At 33.9% G+C, this 19,360-nt stretch overlaps 1 protein-coding gene across 1 annotated transcript in view; it reads left to right on the forward strand.

Annotated features, from left to right (window-relative positions):
* The first annotated feature begins 606 nt into the window (after positions 1–606).
* LOC129883465 (uncharacterized) overlaps positions 607–19,360 on the forward strand; it is a 28,800-nt gene continuing 10,046 nt past the window's right edge. The window contains exons 1-5 of the mRNA XM_055958124.1: positions 607–1,014; positions 1,186–1,367; positions 1,422–1,539; positions 1,681–3,252; positions 5,329–5,488. Of these exons, the coding sequence (XP_055814099.1) occupies positions 607–1,014; positions 1,186–1,367; positions 1,422–1,539; positions 1,681–3,252; positions 5,329–5,488 (2,440 nt within the window). The remainder of the gene's footprint in view (positions 1,015–1,185; positions 1,368–1,421; positions 1,540–1,680; positions 3,253–5,328; positions 5,489–19,360) is intronic.

Below are 19,360 nucleotides of genomic sequence, written 5' to 3' on the forward strand. Positions count from 1 at the left end.
CGACTTGACCTCAGCTCTAGTCAGTCTCAAGATCATCGGATTTCAGGGTGAGCTATCCTTCTAGCTCGTGATGAATTCTCCCGGTTATGACATGGTGTCTTTAGTTTTCGGACACATTTTGTTATTTGTTTATTTTAGTGTTTGATACTTCCAGACTTAGTTTTAGAAATTAGATGTCCTTAATGTGATGACTTTCAGATTTTGGGGAACGTCAAGTAATAGATTTTAGTGGCTTTTGTTATTTTTGACTTTAATAAGATTGGACTTCCGCATTATTATCGTAATTTATAAGTTGAATCGTTAATGTAAGTTGGGGTTTGTATCGTTGGTTCTCCCACCTAGGAGGTTAAGTGTGGGTGCCACTCACGGCCCAGTTTGGGTCGTAACAAACTTGGTATCAGAGCTTTAGGTTCGGTGATCTCATCACACAAGGACAGGTCTAGTAGAGTCTTGCGGAACGGTACGGGGACGCCTTTACTTTTCTTCAAGAGGCTACGGGACTTTAGGAAAACTCCATTCCTTCTTTCTTTCGTGCTATTACTTGAATCCAATTGGTATCTAGGTGATACAAATTGGTATCTGACCTTCTCCACTTTACTTTCGCAGATGGTTAGAACTAGAGCAACAAGAGCACCTGAGCCAGCCGTTGGGGCTGTAGGCAGAGGAAGAGTAGCAACGAGAGGCCGTGGTAGAGGTCGCGGAAGAAAGGCCACCAGGGGCAGGGTCCAAACAGCTGAGCCAGCCAGGGAAAGAGCAGCGAGCCCTCCACTGGCTGATGAGGTAGTTAGAGATGATGTTGGGGTGGAGGAGGAGCAAGTTCATGAGAGAGAAGCACCACCCCAGCCTACTCCAGAGATGATCCACCAGGTTCTCACCTATCTTACTGGGTTATCCGATCAGGGACAAGCTCCCCCAGCACCTCATATTCCAGGAGTTCAACATGCAGCTGTTATGGCTCCCCGCATAACTGCGTCTTTGGGGACAAGCATGTTTCCTCAATTGACTACAGGGCCGGTAATGACAAGTGACCAGCATGATCTCTTTGTTAAGTTCTTGAAGTTGAAACCCCCAGTCTTCAGGGGTACTGAATCTGAGGATGCCTATGATTTCCTTGTTGATTGTCATGAGCTGCTTCATAAAATGGATATAGTAGAGCGATTTGGTGTTGAGTTTGTGACATACCAGTTTCAAGGAGACGCCAAAATGTGGTGGCGGTCTCACGTGGAGTGCCGACCAGCAGAGGCACCACCTATGACCTGGGCAACCTTTTCTAATTGTTTTATGGAGAAGTATATTCCCCGGACCTTAAGGGACAGGAGGAGAGACGAGTTCCTGAATATAGAGCAGGGGAGGATGTCTGTTGCCGCGTATGAGGCCAAGTTTCGTGCCTTAGCCAGATATGCTACTCAGCTTTGCTTCAGTCCAGAGGAGCGAATTCGCCGCTTTGTGAAGGGATTGAGGTCAGATTTGCGAATTCCAGCTTTACAGGTTGCTGCTTCAGCAAAATCCTTTCAGGAAGTGGTTGACTTTGTGATAGAGGTAGAGGGGGTGAAGCCAGATAACTTCACTAAAGAGACAACATTCAAGAAGTTTCGTAAAGGAGGTGAGTTTAGTGGTTCTTACTCTAGAGGGCAAAGTTCTGGAGATTATTCAATCCGTCTTATTCAGTCTTCATTGCAGGTTTCAGATGGAGGTCCGTTAAAGACTAGTCAGCCTTTTTCTAACTTTGGGGGTTATCTTCAGTCTTCTTCGTCTTCACAAAGACCCACTCTTGACCTTAAGACTTGTTACGGATGTGGTGAGCCTGGACATATCAGAAAATATTGTCCAAGGCAGAGTCAGGCTTGGCATGATCAGGGTTATAGAGTCCCAGCAGTTAGAGGTGGAGGCGACGGCTATGGTAGGGGCCGTCATTCTAGAGGACGTGGTGGCCAAGGTCGTAGTGGTCGCCAGTCCGGCCGGGGTGGCGGGCAGGTTGGAACTACTGGAGTACAGCCCGATAAGGGACATAGTCAGACAGGTGACAGAGCCCATTGTTATGCCTTCCCTGGGAGATCAGAGGTAGAGGCATCCGATGCTGTTATCACAGGTACTCTTCTGGTCTGCGATAGCTTGGCTTTCGTATTGTTTGATCCTGGATCCACATTTTCTTATGTATCTCCCGCATTTGCTGATGGACTTGATTTATATTGTGACTTACTTGACATGCCTATTCGTGTTTCTACACCTGTTGGTGAGTCTGTGCTAGTTGAGAAAGTGTATAGGTCTTGTCTTGTGACTTTTGTGGGGAGCAGAACTTATGTAGATTTAATTATTCTGGAGATGGTTGACTTTGATGTAATCTTGGGTATGACTTGGCTATCTCCAAATTTTGCTATCTTAGACTGCAATGCTAAGACTGTGACATTAGCCAAGCCTGGGATGGATCAGTTGGTGTGGGAGGGTGACTATATTTCCACCCTAGTTCAGATTATCTCTTTTCTTCGTGCTAAGAGGTTGGTGAATAAGGGTTGTTTAGCCTTCCTAGCACATCTTAGGGACGATAATTCTGAAGTGCCGACGATTGAATCTATCTCTATAGTTCGTGAGTTTATGGATGTTTTCCCCGCAGACTTACCTGGTATGCCACCTGATAGAGATATAGATTTTTGTATCGACTTAGAGCCCGACACTCGCCCTATTTTCATTCCACCTTATAGAATGGCCCCAGCTGAGTTGAGGGAGTTGAAGGCCCAACTCCAGGAATTGTTGGGTAAAGGGTTTATTAGACCGAGTGCCTCTCCTTGGGGTGCTCCAGTCTTATTTGTAAAGAAGAAGGATGGTAGCCTTCGTATGTGCATAGACTACAGACAGCTGAACAAGGTGACTATTAAAAATAGGTATCCCCTTCCTCGCATTGATGACTTATTTGATCAGTTGGAGGGTGCTTGTGTTTTCTCAAAAATTGATTTGAGGTCTGGTTACCATCAATTGAAAATACGGGCGACAGATGTACCAAAGATGGCTTTTCGAACCAGGTATGGTCACTATGAATTCTTAGTAATGTCTTTTGGGCTTACAAATGCGCCTGCTACTTTCATGAGTCTGATGAATGGAATCTTTAAGCCATATTTGGACCTCTTTGTTATTGTTTTTATTGATGATATATTGATCTACTCAAAGAGCCAAAAAGAACATGAAGAGCATCTAAGAACTGTTCTGGAATTGTTAAGGGAGAAGAAGTTATATGCCAAATTCTCCAAGTGTGAGTTCTGGCTCGATTCAGTGTCTTTCTTAGGGCACGTGGTTTCTAAAGATGGAGTGATGGTGGATCCCCAGAAGATTGAAGCAGTGAAGAGTTGGGCAAGGCCCACTAATGTCTCAGAGGTAAGGAGTTTTATTGGTTTGGCTAGCTACTACCGCCGGTTTGTCAAGGGATTTTCTTCTATTGCTTCCCAGCTGACTAATCTGACCAAGCAGAAAGTTCCATTTGTATGGTCGGATGAGTGTGAAAAGAGCTTTCTGAAACTCAAGACCTTATTGACTACTGTACCAATTCTTGCCCTGCCAGTAGAAGGTAAGAATTTCATTGTTTATTGTGATGCATCATATTCTGGTTTAGGTGCAGTGCTAATGCAGGAGAAGAAGGTAATTGCCTATGCTTCAAGGCAATTGAAGGTGCATGAGCGTAATTATCCCACTCACGATTTAGAGTTGGCTGCGGTTGTATTTGCATTGAAGCAGTGGAGACATTATCTATATGGGGTAAAATGTGAAGTGTATACAGATCATCGCAGTTTACAACATGTATTCACTCAGAAAAACTTAAACTTGAGGCAGAGGAGGTGGATGGAATTGCTAAAGGATTATGATATCACTATTCTTTATCATCCAGGAAAAGCTAATGTAGTGGCTGATGCCTTGAGCAGAAAAGCAGGGAGCATGGGGAGTTTAGCTCATTTGCAGGTTTCCAGACGTCCATTCGCTAGAGAGGTTCAAACTCTGGCTAATGACTTTATGAGGCTGGAAGTAACTGAGAAGGGAGGATTTTTGGCCTGTGTGGAGGCAAGATCTTCTTTCCTTGACAAGATTAAAGAAAAGCAATTTGAAGATGAGAAGCTGAGTCGAATTCGTGATATGGTCTTGCGGGGAGAGGCCAAGGAGGCCGTGATCGATGAGGAAGGCATCTTGAGGATTAAGGGGCGGGTATGTGTGCCCCGTATTGATAATTTAATTCAGACTATTCTTGCAGAAGCTCATAGTTCGAGGTACTCTATACATCCTGGTGCAACCAAGATGTATCGCGATCTAAGACAACATTATTGGTGGAGCAGAATGAAATGTGATATTGCTGATTTTGTTGCCCATTGTCCAAATTGTCAGCAGGTAAAATATGAACACCAAAGGCCTGGAGGGACACTGCAAAGAATGCCTATTCCTGAATGGAAGTGGGAAAGAATTGCAATAGATTTTGTGGTAGGACTTCCAAAGACATTGGGTAAGTTTGATTCTATATGGGTGATTGTTGACAGGTTAACTAAGTCTGCTCACTTCATTCCAGTCAAGGTGACTTATGATGCAGAGAAGTTAGCCAAACTCTATATCCGTGAGGTTGTTCGATTACATGGAGTTCCGGTTTCTATCATATCAGATAGAGGTACACAATTTACTTCTAACTTTTCGAGGACCTTGCATGCTGAGTTAGGTACTAGATTGGATCTTAGTACTGCATTTCATCCTCAGACTGATGGGCAGTCTGAGAGGACAATTCAAGTGCTGGAGGATATGCTTCGTGCATGCGTGATAGATTTTGGTGGTCATTGGGATCAGTTCCTACCCCTGGCAGAGTTCTCGTATAATAATAGCTATCACTCGAGTATTGATATGGCTCCGTTTGAGGCGTTGTATGGGAGGAGATGTAGGTCTCCTATTGGTTGGTTTGATGCATTTGAGGTGAGACCTTGGGGAACTGATCTTTTGAGAGAATCGTTAAAGAAGGTGAAAATCATTCAGGAGAAGCTTCTAGCAGCTCAGAGCAGGCAGAAGGAGTATGCAGACCGAAAAGTCAGGGACATGGAGTTTATGGAGGGAGAACAAGTGTTTTTGAAGGTTTCACCCATGAAGGGTGTGGTGAGATTCGGTAAGCGAGGTAAGCTCAGTCCGAGGTATATTGGGCCGTTTGAAGTTCTTAAGCGTGTTGGAGAGGTGGCCTATGAATTGGCTTTACCTCCAGGTTTGTCTGGAGTGCACCCAGTGTTTCATGTGTCTATGCTAAAGAAATATCATGGTGATGGAAACTATATTGTTCGCTGGGATTCGGTCTTGCTTGATGAGAATTTGTCTTATGAGGAAGAGCCTGTGGCTATTCTTGATAGGGAGGTTCGCAAGTTGAGATCAAGGGAGATTGCGTCTGTGAAGGTCCAGTGGAGAAATCGTCCTGTTGAGGAGTCCACTTGGGAGATTGAGGCTGACATGCGTGGAAAATATCCACATTTATTCATCGAGTCAGGTACCATTTTCTATCCTCACTCTTCTCTTGACCGTTCGGGGATGAACGGTGGGTAAATTGGTATCTATTGTAACGACCCATTAGGTCGTTTTGAGAACTAGAACTCTTTATTTCATAAAGGACTCACCCCGTAAATTTTTAATGGGTACTTTGGACTAATTGATAACTAAGGTTATTTAATTGAGGGGTAATTTTAGATATTTAATTTAATTGGTGGGCTAAATTTATAATTTAATTAATACCCTATACCACTTATCCCATATTTATTTAATTAAAGTAGATTAGGGTTATAAATTTTCTTCCTGAACTGCTGCAACTAAAACAAGAAAAGAAAACGGAAGAAAATATTTATCTAAGGAGAAATTGGAATAGTGCAGCGGCAAACATTGGCGCAGGTAACCATTCAACCTGAATGTGTATTAAATGGAAAATTGGGTGCTCAATTTACTTATTACCTTGGAAAAATTATTATTTTGTTTAAAAGAACGTGCTGGTTGTTAGTTGTTGCATCATTTAGTTATTGGAATTTGATGGGGGAAACAATTACTGACAATCATTAGTTAATGATCCAATGTTTGAAAATTGATAGAATGGGCATTAGTTATTATATTATAGTTACATATTTATGGAATATGTTGTAAAAAGGTTAGTGTCTAGCATGCAATTGGCAGTAAGTTTATTAGGCATATTCTTAATTTCGGGTATACAAATTTTTATGATATTGCGTTAAAATTCAAGGTTTTGACATATCAAAATAGGTAGTAGATATTAGGTGTATTGTATTATATGAATATCATTAAATTTATGTTATTTGGAGGAATTAAGACTTAACCCTTGCTTAAGATTTAGGAATATACGACTTGAAAAATTTATGCATCTTTAATGAAATAATTTATAATCGTATAAATATTTAAAACTTGTTTCTTAAGATTTAGGCCTATGTTAATTTAGGTAGAACAGTTAATGGAGCCAGGATGTGATGAATCAACTATAAAATGCCAGAAAAGCTCGTTGATGTCGTACCAAAATATATGGTACCAAATTGAATTTAAACTGCATTTGTTCCCTTTATTACTTATACGAACTTGAATATAATACATACATATATATATAGTATTACATTATATGATTACTAATTCCAACTGCTTGTGCTATAGTAGTTTTACTGCTATTTGCCAGCAAGCAGATCAACATTATAATTTACGTGACTTAAAATCTGAGAAAATAAAGTAGGATTTAGTGGGTATTAAAAAAAATAGGAATTTGATTATAGATTTGGATGGGATATTGAGTCTAGGATAGTTACATAGTAATATGGGTGTCTACAGACTCGTGTACTTATTAATATTATATATTTGATAGATTGAAAACATTCTGAGGCTCCAAAGAAAGGAAACACATTGGTGGATTAGCTTACTTGACTTTGGTTCTTCGATTGAGGTAGGTTATGGTTTTTATTCTATATCATAGATAGACTCTTAATAGTGATTGATATTTATTGAGTAATATGTGAAATTTACTACGCATTTAATTGTTGTGGTTTGGATGGTTGATATGTTGTTGTGATTGGTCTGAAATCCCGAGGCCATGAAATCCATAATCTTGAACTTGCCCTATCAAAAATGGTGCCTTGAATAAAGAAGGCTTGATGAAATATTGTTAATGAAGTGGAATGTAATCATAAGGAATGATAAATTAAATATATTTGGATCGGGTGTCACGTTCCGACACGGCATATTTGGATCGGGTGTCACGTTCCGACACGATATATTTGGATCGGGTGTCACGTTCCGACACAGTATATTTGGATCGGGTGTCACGTTCCGGCACGGTAATATTAAAGGGAAATAAATTAAAATTACTTAATGCTACCCAATCTCCAAAAACTCATATTTCAAAGAGTGTGGTGTGGAGGCTTGAGTCCTCATGTGTGATCTTGATATTGTTGACCGGTTATGTAATTATTTGTTGGTTGCCACCTGTTAAGTGTTGTTGTTGATTTCCCACTATTATTTTATGTATATTGATTTCTATTTTGAGTCGACCGATGATACCTACTCAGTACATGTTGTCCTGTACTGACCCCTACTTGTATCTTTCTTGTTTTATTTTGTGGAGTGCAGCGAGTGTTCCACAGACTTCGACTCGACCTCAGCTCTAGTCAGTCTCAAGATCATCGGATTTCAGGGTGAGCTATCCTTCTAGCTCGTGATGAATTCTCCCGGTTATGACATGGTGTCTTTAGTTTTCGGACACATTTTGTTATTTGTTTATTTTAGTGTTTGATACTTCCAGACTTAGTTTTAGAAATTAGATGTCCTTAATGTGATGACTTTCAGATTTTGGGGAACGTCAAGTAATAGATTTTAGTGGCTTTTGTTATTTTTGACTTTAATAAGATTGGACTTCCGCATTATTATCGTAATTTATAAGTTGAATCGTTAATGTAAGTTGGGGTTTGTATCGTTGGTTCTCCCACCTAGGAGGTTAAGTGTGGGTGCCACTCACGGCCAAGTTTGGGTCGTAACATTATCATAACTTTGAGTTGTATAAATCACTGATTTACAAAAATTCATTTCATTTTGTTTAAGTTGTTTCTGGATTTGTATATTAGTACATTTTTCTTGTAGTATTTCCATTACATGTTGTATCTTTTGTCCTATTGACCATAAAGCATTTGGGTCTTGTATTACTCCTGCCCTTTTATACCATCTTTCTTCTATCTCTCTTCCTAAAGCTCCTGGTAATTTATGGAAAAGTTTTTTACCTAGTTCGTCATCAAAAGTATTACCACTAACTGTACAATAATAAAAATAATCTTTTAAAAAGTCTTTAATATGCATCCAATTTGTTATGCTTAATTGTTCTAATTTTATTACTGCATTTCTTTGTAAAGCTAATAATCCACTATTTGGATCTTCTCCTGTTAACAAAACATGTATTTTATTAGCAAAATTATATGGATTTGGCCCCATTTCTATTAATCCTTGGAATTCTTGAGGATAGGTCTGTTTATATGCTTCCCAAACTGCTTTGCATGATTCTCCTAAAAAGGTTTCTAAATATTTATACATTGTCTCGGCATCTGTCTCTTGGTAATTTTTTATGAAATCTGCTACTATTATTCCTTTCCATACATCTATTACTGTATTCCACATTTGTGGATCATGAGCTGCTATATTAAGTATTTTTCCTTTATTTCCTCCTTCTTGTAATTTAATTGGTTCTTCTAGAGGCATCCGTCTACCTGCTGGTTTAATGTTATCTCTTATTTCTAGGTCTTGTGTTGTAGGCCATGCTTTCCTTGGAAGATTTCCGGAAGTATGAGTAACATTTTCTGCTGGACTAGTTCTTTGGAAAGGGCTCGCACTATGAGCACTAGTTGCTTCATTCATTAATTCTTTGTAACTAATTATAGATTCTATATCATTAAAATATTCTGAGTTTTCTATGTCTGAAGTTTTTTCTATACTTTTGTCTATATCTTGTGTTCTGTATATCAAGTTATCGTCTCTTTTTGAACATGATCTAAAGTGTTCTATAGTTTCTAGAATGTCCATTTTATCTTTTTTACAACCTTTACATTTAAACATACTATTTTTATTTTCTTTGTATAATTCTTTTGCTATTTCTATGACATTATCTACCTCGCATCCTGATTGTATTAGCTCTATATTCATAAATCCTTCTTCTTGTGCTATGGTACTTTCTGTGTCTGTGTCATCTACCAAGTTTTGAGTTATATAATTATAGTCTGTAAATCTTATTGAAGTTTCTCCTTTAGAGCTAGTGTACATCAGGTGTTCTTTAGGCGCAAATGATTTAGGTTTACTTAATTTGTCTAAGTTCCATTCTAAGACAAATTAAGGTAGAACTATTTGCCTATATTCAAAAAATGTATTTTTCTATCTACTTCTATCAGTTGTGTTTTTAGAAAATCAAAATTTTGTTCTAACTTATTTAAAGTCTTTGTTTGTTTGTTTATTACAGAATCTATGGTTTCTAGAAGGCGTATTACTATTTTATCCTTTATCTGAGTATTATCGCTGAGGTTTATGATTAAGTCTACTAGCGTATTATGATGTTTATCTTCGGAATGTAATATATGTTCTCCTTGCGAAAAATTACACCTAATTGTATTAGTTTTATGTATAACTCTATATTTCTTTTCAGTTTAAACCGTATATTATTGCTAATACTTCGGCGTCTATACTACTCATATTTCCTTTTTCTTTATATTTCCCACTTTGATATGCACATATTTTTTCTTCAGTTTTACTACTGTATTTATTTGGTCTTGTTTTTAAAACAGCCCCCCATCCTAACTGACTTCCATCGGTTTGTACTATTAAATAGTCTGTTTCTAGGGGAATTTGTAAATCTGGTATATGTTTAACTTTGTCTTTTATTTGCTGAATTAATTTAATATCTTCTATATTAAAATATTTTTGTCCTTTACTACCTGTTTTAGCATATAGTGGTCCTGCTATTTTTCCTAAATCTTTAATGAAATTTCTAGCATAATTTACTAATCCTAAAAATTTCTGAAGTTCTTTAGTTGTATCTAATCTATCCGGCATATCTAATACCTTTTTAGCTATATGTGGTTGTAACTTTATTTTTCCTTCTCCTATAGTTACTCCTAAAAAATTGATATGAGTCTTACATAATTCCATTTTCTTTTTACTAATTATGATTCCATTTTTAACAAATAACCTAAACACTGTTTGTAAATGTCCTAGATGTTCTTGTATATCTTTACTAAATACTAATACATCATCTACATATACTAATACGAAGTGTTTATAGTCTCCGAAAATAGTATCCATCTTTCTTTGAAATATAGGTGGTGCAGTTTTTAACCCGAAAGGCATGGCTAACCATTCAAAATGTCCTTCTGGACATGTGAATGCTGTCCATTCTATACTTTCTGGGTGCATTTTTACCTGCCAATATCCTGATTTACAGTCAAATTTACTAAAGAACTTTTTACCTTGTATTCTATTTATTAATTCATTTTTGTCTGGTAATTTGTAAGCGTCTGTTTTAGTGTTATCATTTAACCTTTTATAGTTAATTACCATCCTTGCTTTTCCTCTTACCAATTCACTATGGTTTCTAACCATGAATGCTGCTGATCTATGTTTAGAGGTAGATCGTCTTATTACTTCTAGTTTTAATAGTTCTTTAATCTGTTTACTAAATTCTTCTGTATCTTCATTATTAGCTTCTATAGCCGCAGTCTTTATGGTATACTCTGGGTTAATTATTTCTAGTTTACACATGATCTTATTATTATCCCAATATACTAGGGGTCTTTCTCCAATTATTTCCATTTCATCTAGTATCGAAATTATGTTATCTAAGTCCTTAGTGTTATTTATTTTTTCTAGTGCCTTTATTCCTTTTTGGAAATTATAGAATTCTGTTTCTATATTTATTAGTGTATAATCTTTTTCTATATTTTCTAAGTATGTATCGTCTAAGTATTCTTCTTGTTCTTCATATAGGTTTTTTGTAGCACATGTATTTCCCTTTGTACACTCTGTACAACAGGTATTTTCTTCTTTGGGTTTTGTTTTTATTTGAGATCTTCTTTTTGTAAGAAACTTTTCAGTCTGTACTGGGGTATAAGTAGTGTTTTTGAATAACATTATTCCATCTCTAGAAAATAAACAGCTTCCATTATTTTGTATGAGGAAATGTAAACCTATTACTAAGTCGGTTTTTATATCTAAGTCTTTTGCTAATATTTTGTACATACTGTAAGTAGGTTTGTAGAATTCATTACAAGTATTAATGAAACTTATTTGGGCTTTTTCTATGTAATGATTATAAAAGTTATAAGTACCATCCATTTGTATTGCTGATATAGGTTCTTTAAATGTTTTTAACACTTTTTCTGGCAATATTTTCTTATTTATAAGACAGCTTGTACATCCTGTGTCTACCAATGCTAAGGTTTCTATTTCTATATCTTTAATCTTTATTCTAGCTAATACTTTTATCGTTCCAAATTGTTTATCTTCATTACAGATAAGGCTAGTATTATTTTCTTCTATATTCATTAGTTCTGTTTCAATATTATCTAAGTGTATAGTTCCTAATGTCTCTTCTTCATCTTCTATCTTTAATTTACCTTTTTCCAAATATATTAACCTTTGTTCTATTTCGTTGACGCGGGTTTCTAGAGTTATTAGTCTTAAATCTGTTACTGAGTCTCTTGCTATTGTTTTGTTATGTTGTTGCTCTTTCTCTTTGTGTTTTCCTATTTTTATTTCTAATTTATTTTCTATACACGTAATACATGCTTCCATATAACAATTATTACACTTTGCTCTATTTGATTTACTGGGATACCATTTACATATATTACATTGGTTACTGTCTATTCCTTTATGTCTTTCAAAATTATGATTACATTTTATTCCCACATTCATCATGGTACTTAATTGTAGCTCTTCTAAATTTAACATTCCTCTATCTAATCCTATTTCATTTACTAGGTTATCGTCTTCAGAATCAGAGGATTCAGATTGTATTTGTTCTGCTACTTCAACACTTACAATGGAATATATACTCTCAGTGTCTGACATACATTCGTCTACATTTAAAAGTGTTTCTTGTAGTTCTTCTATTAACTGAGAGTTTCTAGTTCTAATATTATTTCTTTTAGGGAATATATTAGCTAGATGGTCTATACTTCCACATGTATAACATTCTAATTTGTTTTTGTAGTTTCTATCACTTCTATATTTTCTAACATGTCTATCTTTATTTAAATAGGGCTTTCTTGCTGAAGATCTTTTTAAGTAATATTTTTTGCGTCTATAGGGTTTTGGATTATAATATGATTGTCTTTTATGCTTTTTTGATTTTTGTGGTTTTTTATCATAACTTTGAGTTGTATAAATCACTGATTTACAAAAATTCATTTCATTTTGTTTAAGTTGTTTCTGGATTTGTATATTAGTACATTTTTCTTGTAGTATTTCCATTACATGTTGTATCTTTTGTCCTATTGACCATAAAGCATTTGGGTCTTGTATTACTCCTGCCCTTTTATACCATCTTTCTTCTATCTCTCTTCCTAAAGCTCCTGGTAATTTATGGAAAAGTTTTTTACCTAGTTCGTCATCAAAAGTATTACCACTAACTGTACAATAATAAAAATAATCTTTTAAAAAGTCTTTAATATGCATCCAATTTGTTATGCTTAATTGTTCTAATTTTATTACTGCATTTCTTTGTAAAGCTAATAATCCACTATTTGGATCTTCTCCTGTTAACAAAACATGTATTTTATTAGCAAAATTATATGGATTTGGCCCCATTTCTATTAATCCTTGGAATTCTTGAGGATAGGTCTGTTTATATGCTTCCCAAACTGCTTTGCATGATTCTCCTAAAAAGGTTTCTAAATATTTATACATTGTCTCGGCATCTGTCTCTTGGTAATTTTTTATGAAATCTGCTACTATTATTCCTTTCCATACATCTATTACTGTATTCCACATTTGTGGATTATGAGCTGCTATATTAAGTATTTTTTCCTTTATTTCCTCCTTCTTGTAATTTAATTGGTTCTTCTAGAGACATCCGTCTACCTGCTGGTTTAATGTTATCTCTTATTTCTAGGTCTTGTGTTGTAGGCCATGCTTTCCTTGGAAGATTTCCGGAAGTATGAGTAACATTTGCTGCTGGACTAGTTCTTTGGAAAGGGCTCGCACTATGAGCACTAGTTGCTTCATTCATTAATTCTTTGTAACTAATTATAGATTCTATATCATTAAAATATTCTGAGTTTTCTATGTCTGAAGTTTTTTCTATACTTTTGTCTATATCTTGTGTTCTGTATATCAAGTTATCGTCTCTTTTTGAACATGATCTAAAGTGTTCTATAGTTTCTAGAATGTCCATTTTATCTTTTTTACAACCTTTACATTTAAACATACTATTTTTATTTTCTTTGTATAATTCTTTTGCTATTTCTATGACATTATCTACCTCGCATCCTGATTGTATTAGCTCTATATTCATAAATCCTTCTTCTTGTGCTATGGTACTTTCTGTGTCTGTGTCATCTACCAAGTTTTGAGTTATATAATTATAGTCTGTAAATCTTATTGAAGTTTCTCCTTTAGAGCTAGTGTACATCAGGTGTTCTTTAGGCGCAAATGATTTAGGTTTACTTAATTTGTCTAAGTTCCATTCTAATCCTGCATATTCTTCTGGATTTATTTTAATAGGTTTAATTAATTTTATTCCTTTGTTTCCCATTACTTCTACTACATCATTTACTTGTAATCTAAATTTCGTATTACTATTTGATGTTAATTTTCCTATAAATCCTAAACACATTAACAAATCATTACCACTAATCATTTCTTCATATCCCTTTGTTTGTATTCCTATTTTAATATTATTACTAAAATCCTTTAAATTTATTAGAAAGTCTGGACTGATATAGAATATCCCTCCATTGTTCGTCATATCTACTTCAGTGAGTCCTATTATTGATTTCTTTAAATCTGACCATCTATCATCATATATTACTATTAATACTTTTGTGCCTAAATTTTTTCTAGTTAGACCTTTTAGTCCTATGACAATTAATCCCATATGCATCATCATAAGTCGAGGATTTTTTATTGTTTTTAAGAAATCAGGAGTTACTAGTTTTAAAATGGAGCAATTTTCTCCTAAGGCTGAGATTTGTTCTTCCCTATAATGTCTACATAATTGATTGTCTTTTGAAAAACAGCCTACTTTGTATAAGGTCTTAGGATTTAGTAGTTTTAATTGATTTTGCTGAAAAATTTGTAAATCTTTATCTACGTCTACTATTTCATTTAGCTCTTGATTCTGTTCTTCAGTAGGATTTCTTCTTCTAGATAGAATTCTTGATATAAGGTTATTTCCTATTCTATTATCTGAGTAGCTTACGCTTGGTCTGCTTCTTTGGATTTCTTCTTCGTCTGTTGATCTAGACTTGTGTGAAAAAAGGTCCATGGTTGCGGTTTTTTAACAACTTGTATTTTTTCTTTATGAGGGGTTATTTCTATTCTTTTTAATTGCTTTACTAAATCGTCTATTTCTCTATTAGGAAGTTGAGGTATTAATACTTCAGGTTGTTTTTCTTTTAGTATCTTATCTATTTTGATATTTAATTCTATTAATAATGCTATTATTGTATTATTTTGTTTTACAATAATTTTATCTGAAGTACTGGTCGGAATATGTCTTGTAAATCCTATTGGGTCATCATGGTATAACTTTGAAATTTCTATGGCTTTTAGATAGTTTATATCTTGTTCTTGTTCGTTCATGAAAGAGAAATTTGTTCTAATCTTTTTATTATTTCCTTTAAATCATTTATTTCAGAAATGATGTATTCTATTTGTTCTGTGATTTTTGTTATTATCTGGGTGTTTTGTATTTCTAATTCTTTAGGTGTTTCTAGAATTGTCTTTATTAATCTTTCTATTTCTGGTTTAGTAGGAATTTTTTCAAGGTTAAATTTAGTATTCAAAAAATGTATTTTTCTATCTACTTCTATCTGTTGTGTTTTTAGAAAATCAAAATTTTGTTCTAACTTATTTAAAGTCTTTGTTTGTTTGTTTATTACAGAATCTATGGTTTCTAGAAGGCGTATTACTATTTTATCCTTTATCTGAGTATTATCGCTGAGGTTTATGATTAAGTCTACTAGCGTATTATGATGTTTATCTTCGGAATGTAATATATGTTCTCCTTGCGAAAAATTACACCTAATTGTATTAGTTTTATGTATAACTCTATATTTCTTTTCTGGATGTATTCTAAGGTCTAAATATTCTAAGTGTTTTAGAGAATCTATTTTGTTTATCCTAATGTATTATTTTTCCAAATTACTTCATATAAACTTTCTCTATATGTACTGAATCTAATGTCTGCTTCTATCTGATTTATTTCTTTGATAAATTCTGCTCTAAGTTCTGTCTGTTTTTTATATAAATCTTCAGAGGTATATGGATCTATTTTAAGTGTGGGTTTTTCTAATTGTTCCTTCAACCACTTTAGGTTTCTTTTTAGCTGATTTCTATATTTTTGTTCTTCGTGTAAACACTTTTGTCTTAGTCTAATTCTTTTTATATATTCTAACGGCATTAATATAATTATCCTAGTGGTATAGAGTTTAAAATCTTTTTGTATTGATTTATTCTAACTTCAGAGTATACTATTTGTGTTTCTAGGTTTTTTAATTGAGTTTGTAGATACTTTGTATACTGATCTGTATGATGTGAGGAGTATTGATTTATAACTAGTCTAAGTTCTTTTTCTGACTGCTTTATTTCTGAATAATGTTTTAATTCTTCTTGAAGCCAAGCTGATATTCTTTTATATCTTAAAAACAAAGGTTGATTTTGCATAACCTATGTTATCCTAATTGATAAGCTTTTTCACTAATTCTTCTTCGGCACCAAGCAATTCTATTTCCACTATATTTTAAAGTACTTTCCTGGCTTTGAATTTCCCACTTTAGGGCACTAATAAGGTCTAAAGATTTTAAGTGTAGTATTTCCATTACATGTTGTATCTTTTGTCCTATTGACCATAAAGCATTTGGGTCTTGTATTACTCCTGCCCTTTTATACCATCTTTCTTCTATCTCTCTTCCTAAAGCTCCTGGTAATTTATGGAAAAGTTTTTTACCTAGTTCGTCATCAAAAGTATTACCACTAACTGTACAATAATAAAAATAATCTTTTAAAAAGTCTTTAATATGCATCCAATTTGTTATGCTTAATTGTTCTAATTTTATTACTGCATTTCTTTGTAAAGCTAATAATCCACTATTTGGATCTTCTCCTGTTAACAAAACATGTATTTTATTAGCAAAATTATATGGATTTGGCCCCATTTCTATTAATCCTTGGAATTCTTGAGGATAGGTCTGTTTATATGCTTCCCAAACTGCTTTGCATGATTCTCCTAAAAAGGTTTCTAAATATTTATACATTGTCTCGGCATCTGTCTCTTGGTAATTTTTTATGAAATCTGCTACTATTATTCCTTTCCATACATCTATTACTGTATTCCACATTTGTGGATCATGAGCTGCTATATTAAGTATTTTTCCTTTATTTCCTCCTTCTTGTAATTTAATTGGTTCTTCTAGAGGCATCCGTCTACCTGCTGGTTTAATGTTATCTCTTATTTCTAGGTCTTGTGTTGTAGGCCATGCTTTCCTTGGAAGATTTCCGGAAGTATGAGTAACATTTTCTGCTGGACTAGTTCTTTGGAAAGGGCTCGCACTATGAGCACTAGTTGCTTCATTCATTAATTCTTTGTAACTAATTATAGATTCTATATCATTAAAATATTCTGAGTTTTCTATGTCTGAAGTTTTTTCTATACTTTTGTCTATATCTTGTGTTCTGTCTATCAAGTTATCGTCTCTTTTTGAACATGATCTAAAGTGTTCTATAGTTTCTAGAATGTCCATTTTATCTTTTTTACAACCTTTACATTTAAACATACTATTTTTATTTTCTTTGTATAATTCTTTTGCTATTTCTATGACATTATCTACCTCGCATCCTGATTGTATTAGCTCTATATTCATAAATCCTTCTTCTTGTGCTATGGTACTTTCTGTGTCTGTGTCATCTACCAAGTTTTGAGTTATATAATTATAGTCTGTAAATCTTATTGAAGTTTCTCCTTTAGAGCTAGTGTACATCAGGTGTTCTTTAGGCGCAAATGATTTAGGTTTACTTAATTTGTCTAAGTTCCATTCTAAGACAAATTAAGGTAGAACTATTTGCCTATATTCAAAAAATGTATTTTTCTATCTACTTCTATCAGTTGTGTTTTTAGAAAATCAAAATTTTGTTCTAACTTATTTAAAGTCTTTGTTTGTTTGTTTATTACAGAATCTATGGTTTCTAGAAGGCGTATTACTATTTTATCCTTTATCTGAGTATTATCGCTGAGGTTTATGATTAAGTCTACTAGCGTATTATGATGTTTATCTTCGGAATGTAATATATGTTCTCCTTGCGAAAAATTACACCTAGTTGTATTAGTTTTATGTATAACTCTATATTTCTTTTCAGTTTAAACCGTATATTATTGCTAATACTTCGGCGTCTATACTACTCATATTTCCTTTTTCTTTATATTCACCACTTTGATATGCACATATTTTTTCTTCAGTTTTACTACTGTATTTATTTGGTCTTGTTTTTAAAACAGCCCCCCATCCTAACTGACTTCCATCGGTTTGTACTATTAAATAGTCTGTTTCTAGGGGAATTTGTAAATCTGGTATATGTTTAACTTTGTCTTTTATTTGCTGAATTAATTTAATATCTTCTATATTAAAATGTTTTTGTCCTTTACTACCTGTTTTAGCATATAGTGGTCCTGCTATTTTTCCTAAATCTTTAATGAAATTTCTAGCATAATTTACTAATCCTAAAAATTTCTGAAGTTCTTTGGTTGTATCTAATCTATCCGGCATATCTAATACCTTTTTAGCTATATGTGGTTGTAACTTTATTTTTCCTTCTCCTATAGTTACTCCTAAAAAATTGATATGAGTCTTACATAATTCCATTTTCTTTTTACTAATTATGATTCCATTTTTAACAAATAACCTAAACACTGTTTGTAAATGTCCTAGATGTTCTTGTATATCTTTACTAAATACTAATACATCATCTACATATACTAATACGAAGTGTTTATAGTCTCCGAAAATAGTATCCATCTTTCTTTGAAATATAGGTGGTGCAGTTTTTAACCTGAAAGGCATGGCTAACCATTCAAAATGTCCTTCTGGACATGTGAATGCTGTCCATTCTATACTTTCTGGGTGCATTTTTACCTGCCAATATCCTGATTTACAGTCAAATTTACTAAAGAACTTTTTACCTTGTATTCTATTTATTAATTCATTTTTGTCTGGTAATTTGTAAGCGTCTGTTTTAGTGTTATCATTTAACCTTTTATAGTTAATTACCATCCTTGCTTTTCCTCTTACCAATTCACTATGGTTTCTAACCATGAATGCTGCTGATCTATGTTTAGAGGTAGATCGTCTTATTACTTCTAGTTTTAATAGTTCTTTAATCTGTTTACTAAATTCTTCTGTATCTTCATTATTAGCTTCTATAGCCGCAGTCTTTATGGTATACTCTGGGTTAATTATTTCTAGTTTACACATGATCTTATTATTATCCCAATATACTAGGGGTCTTTCTCCAATTATTTCCATTTCATCTAGTATCGAAATTATGTTATCTAAGTCCTTAGTGTTATTTATTTTTTCTAGTGCCTTTATTCCTTTTTGGAAATTATAGAATTCTGTTTCTATATTTATTAGTGTATAATCTTTTTCTATATTTTCTAAGTATGTATCGTCTAAGTATTCTTCTTGTTCTTCATATAGGTTTTTTGTAGCACATGTATTTCCCTTTGTACACTCTGTACAACAGGTATTTTCTTCTTTGGGTTTTGTTTTTATTTGAGATCTTCTTTTTGTAAGAAACTTTTCAGTCTGTACTGGGGTATAAGTAGTGTTTTTGAATAACATTATTCCATCTCTAGAAAATAAACAGCTTCCATTATTTTGTATGAGGAAATGTAAACCTATTACTAAGTCGGTTTTTATATCTAAGTCTTTTGCTAATATTTTGTACATACTGTAAGTAGGTTTGTAGAATTCATTACAAGTATTAATGAAACTTATTTGGGCTTTTTCTATGTAATGATTATAAAAGTTATAAGTACCATCCATTTGTATTGCTGATATAGGTTCTTTAAATGTTTTTAACACTTTTTCTGGCAATATTTTCTTATTTATAAGACAGCTTGTACATCCTG

This window comes from Solanum dulcamara, chromosome 3, assembly GCF_947179165.1.
Source record: "Solanum dulcamara chromosome 3, daSolDulc1.2, whole genome shotgun sequence".
NCBI classification, from domain to species: Eukaryota; Viridiplantae; Streptophyta; class Magnoliopsida; order Solanales; family Solanaceae; genus Solanum; species Solanum dulcamara.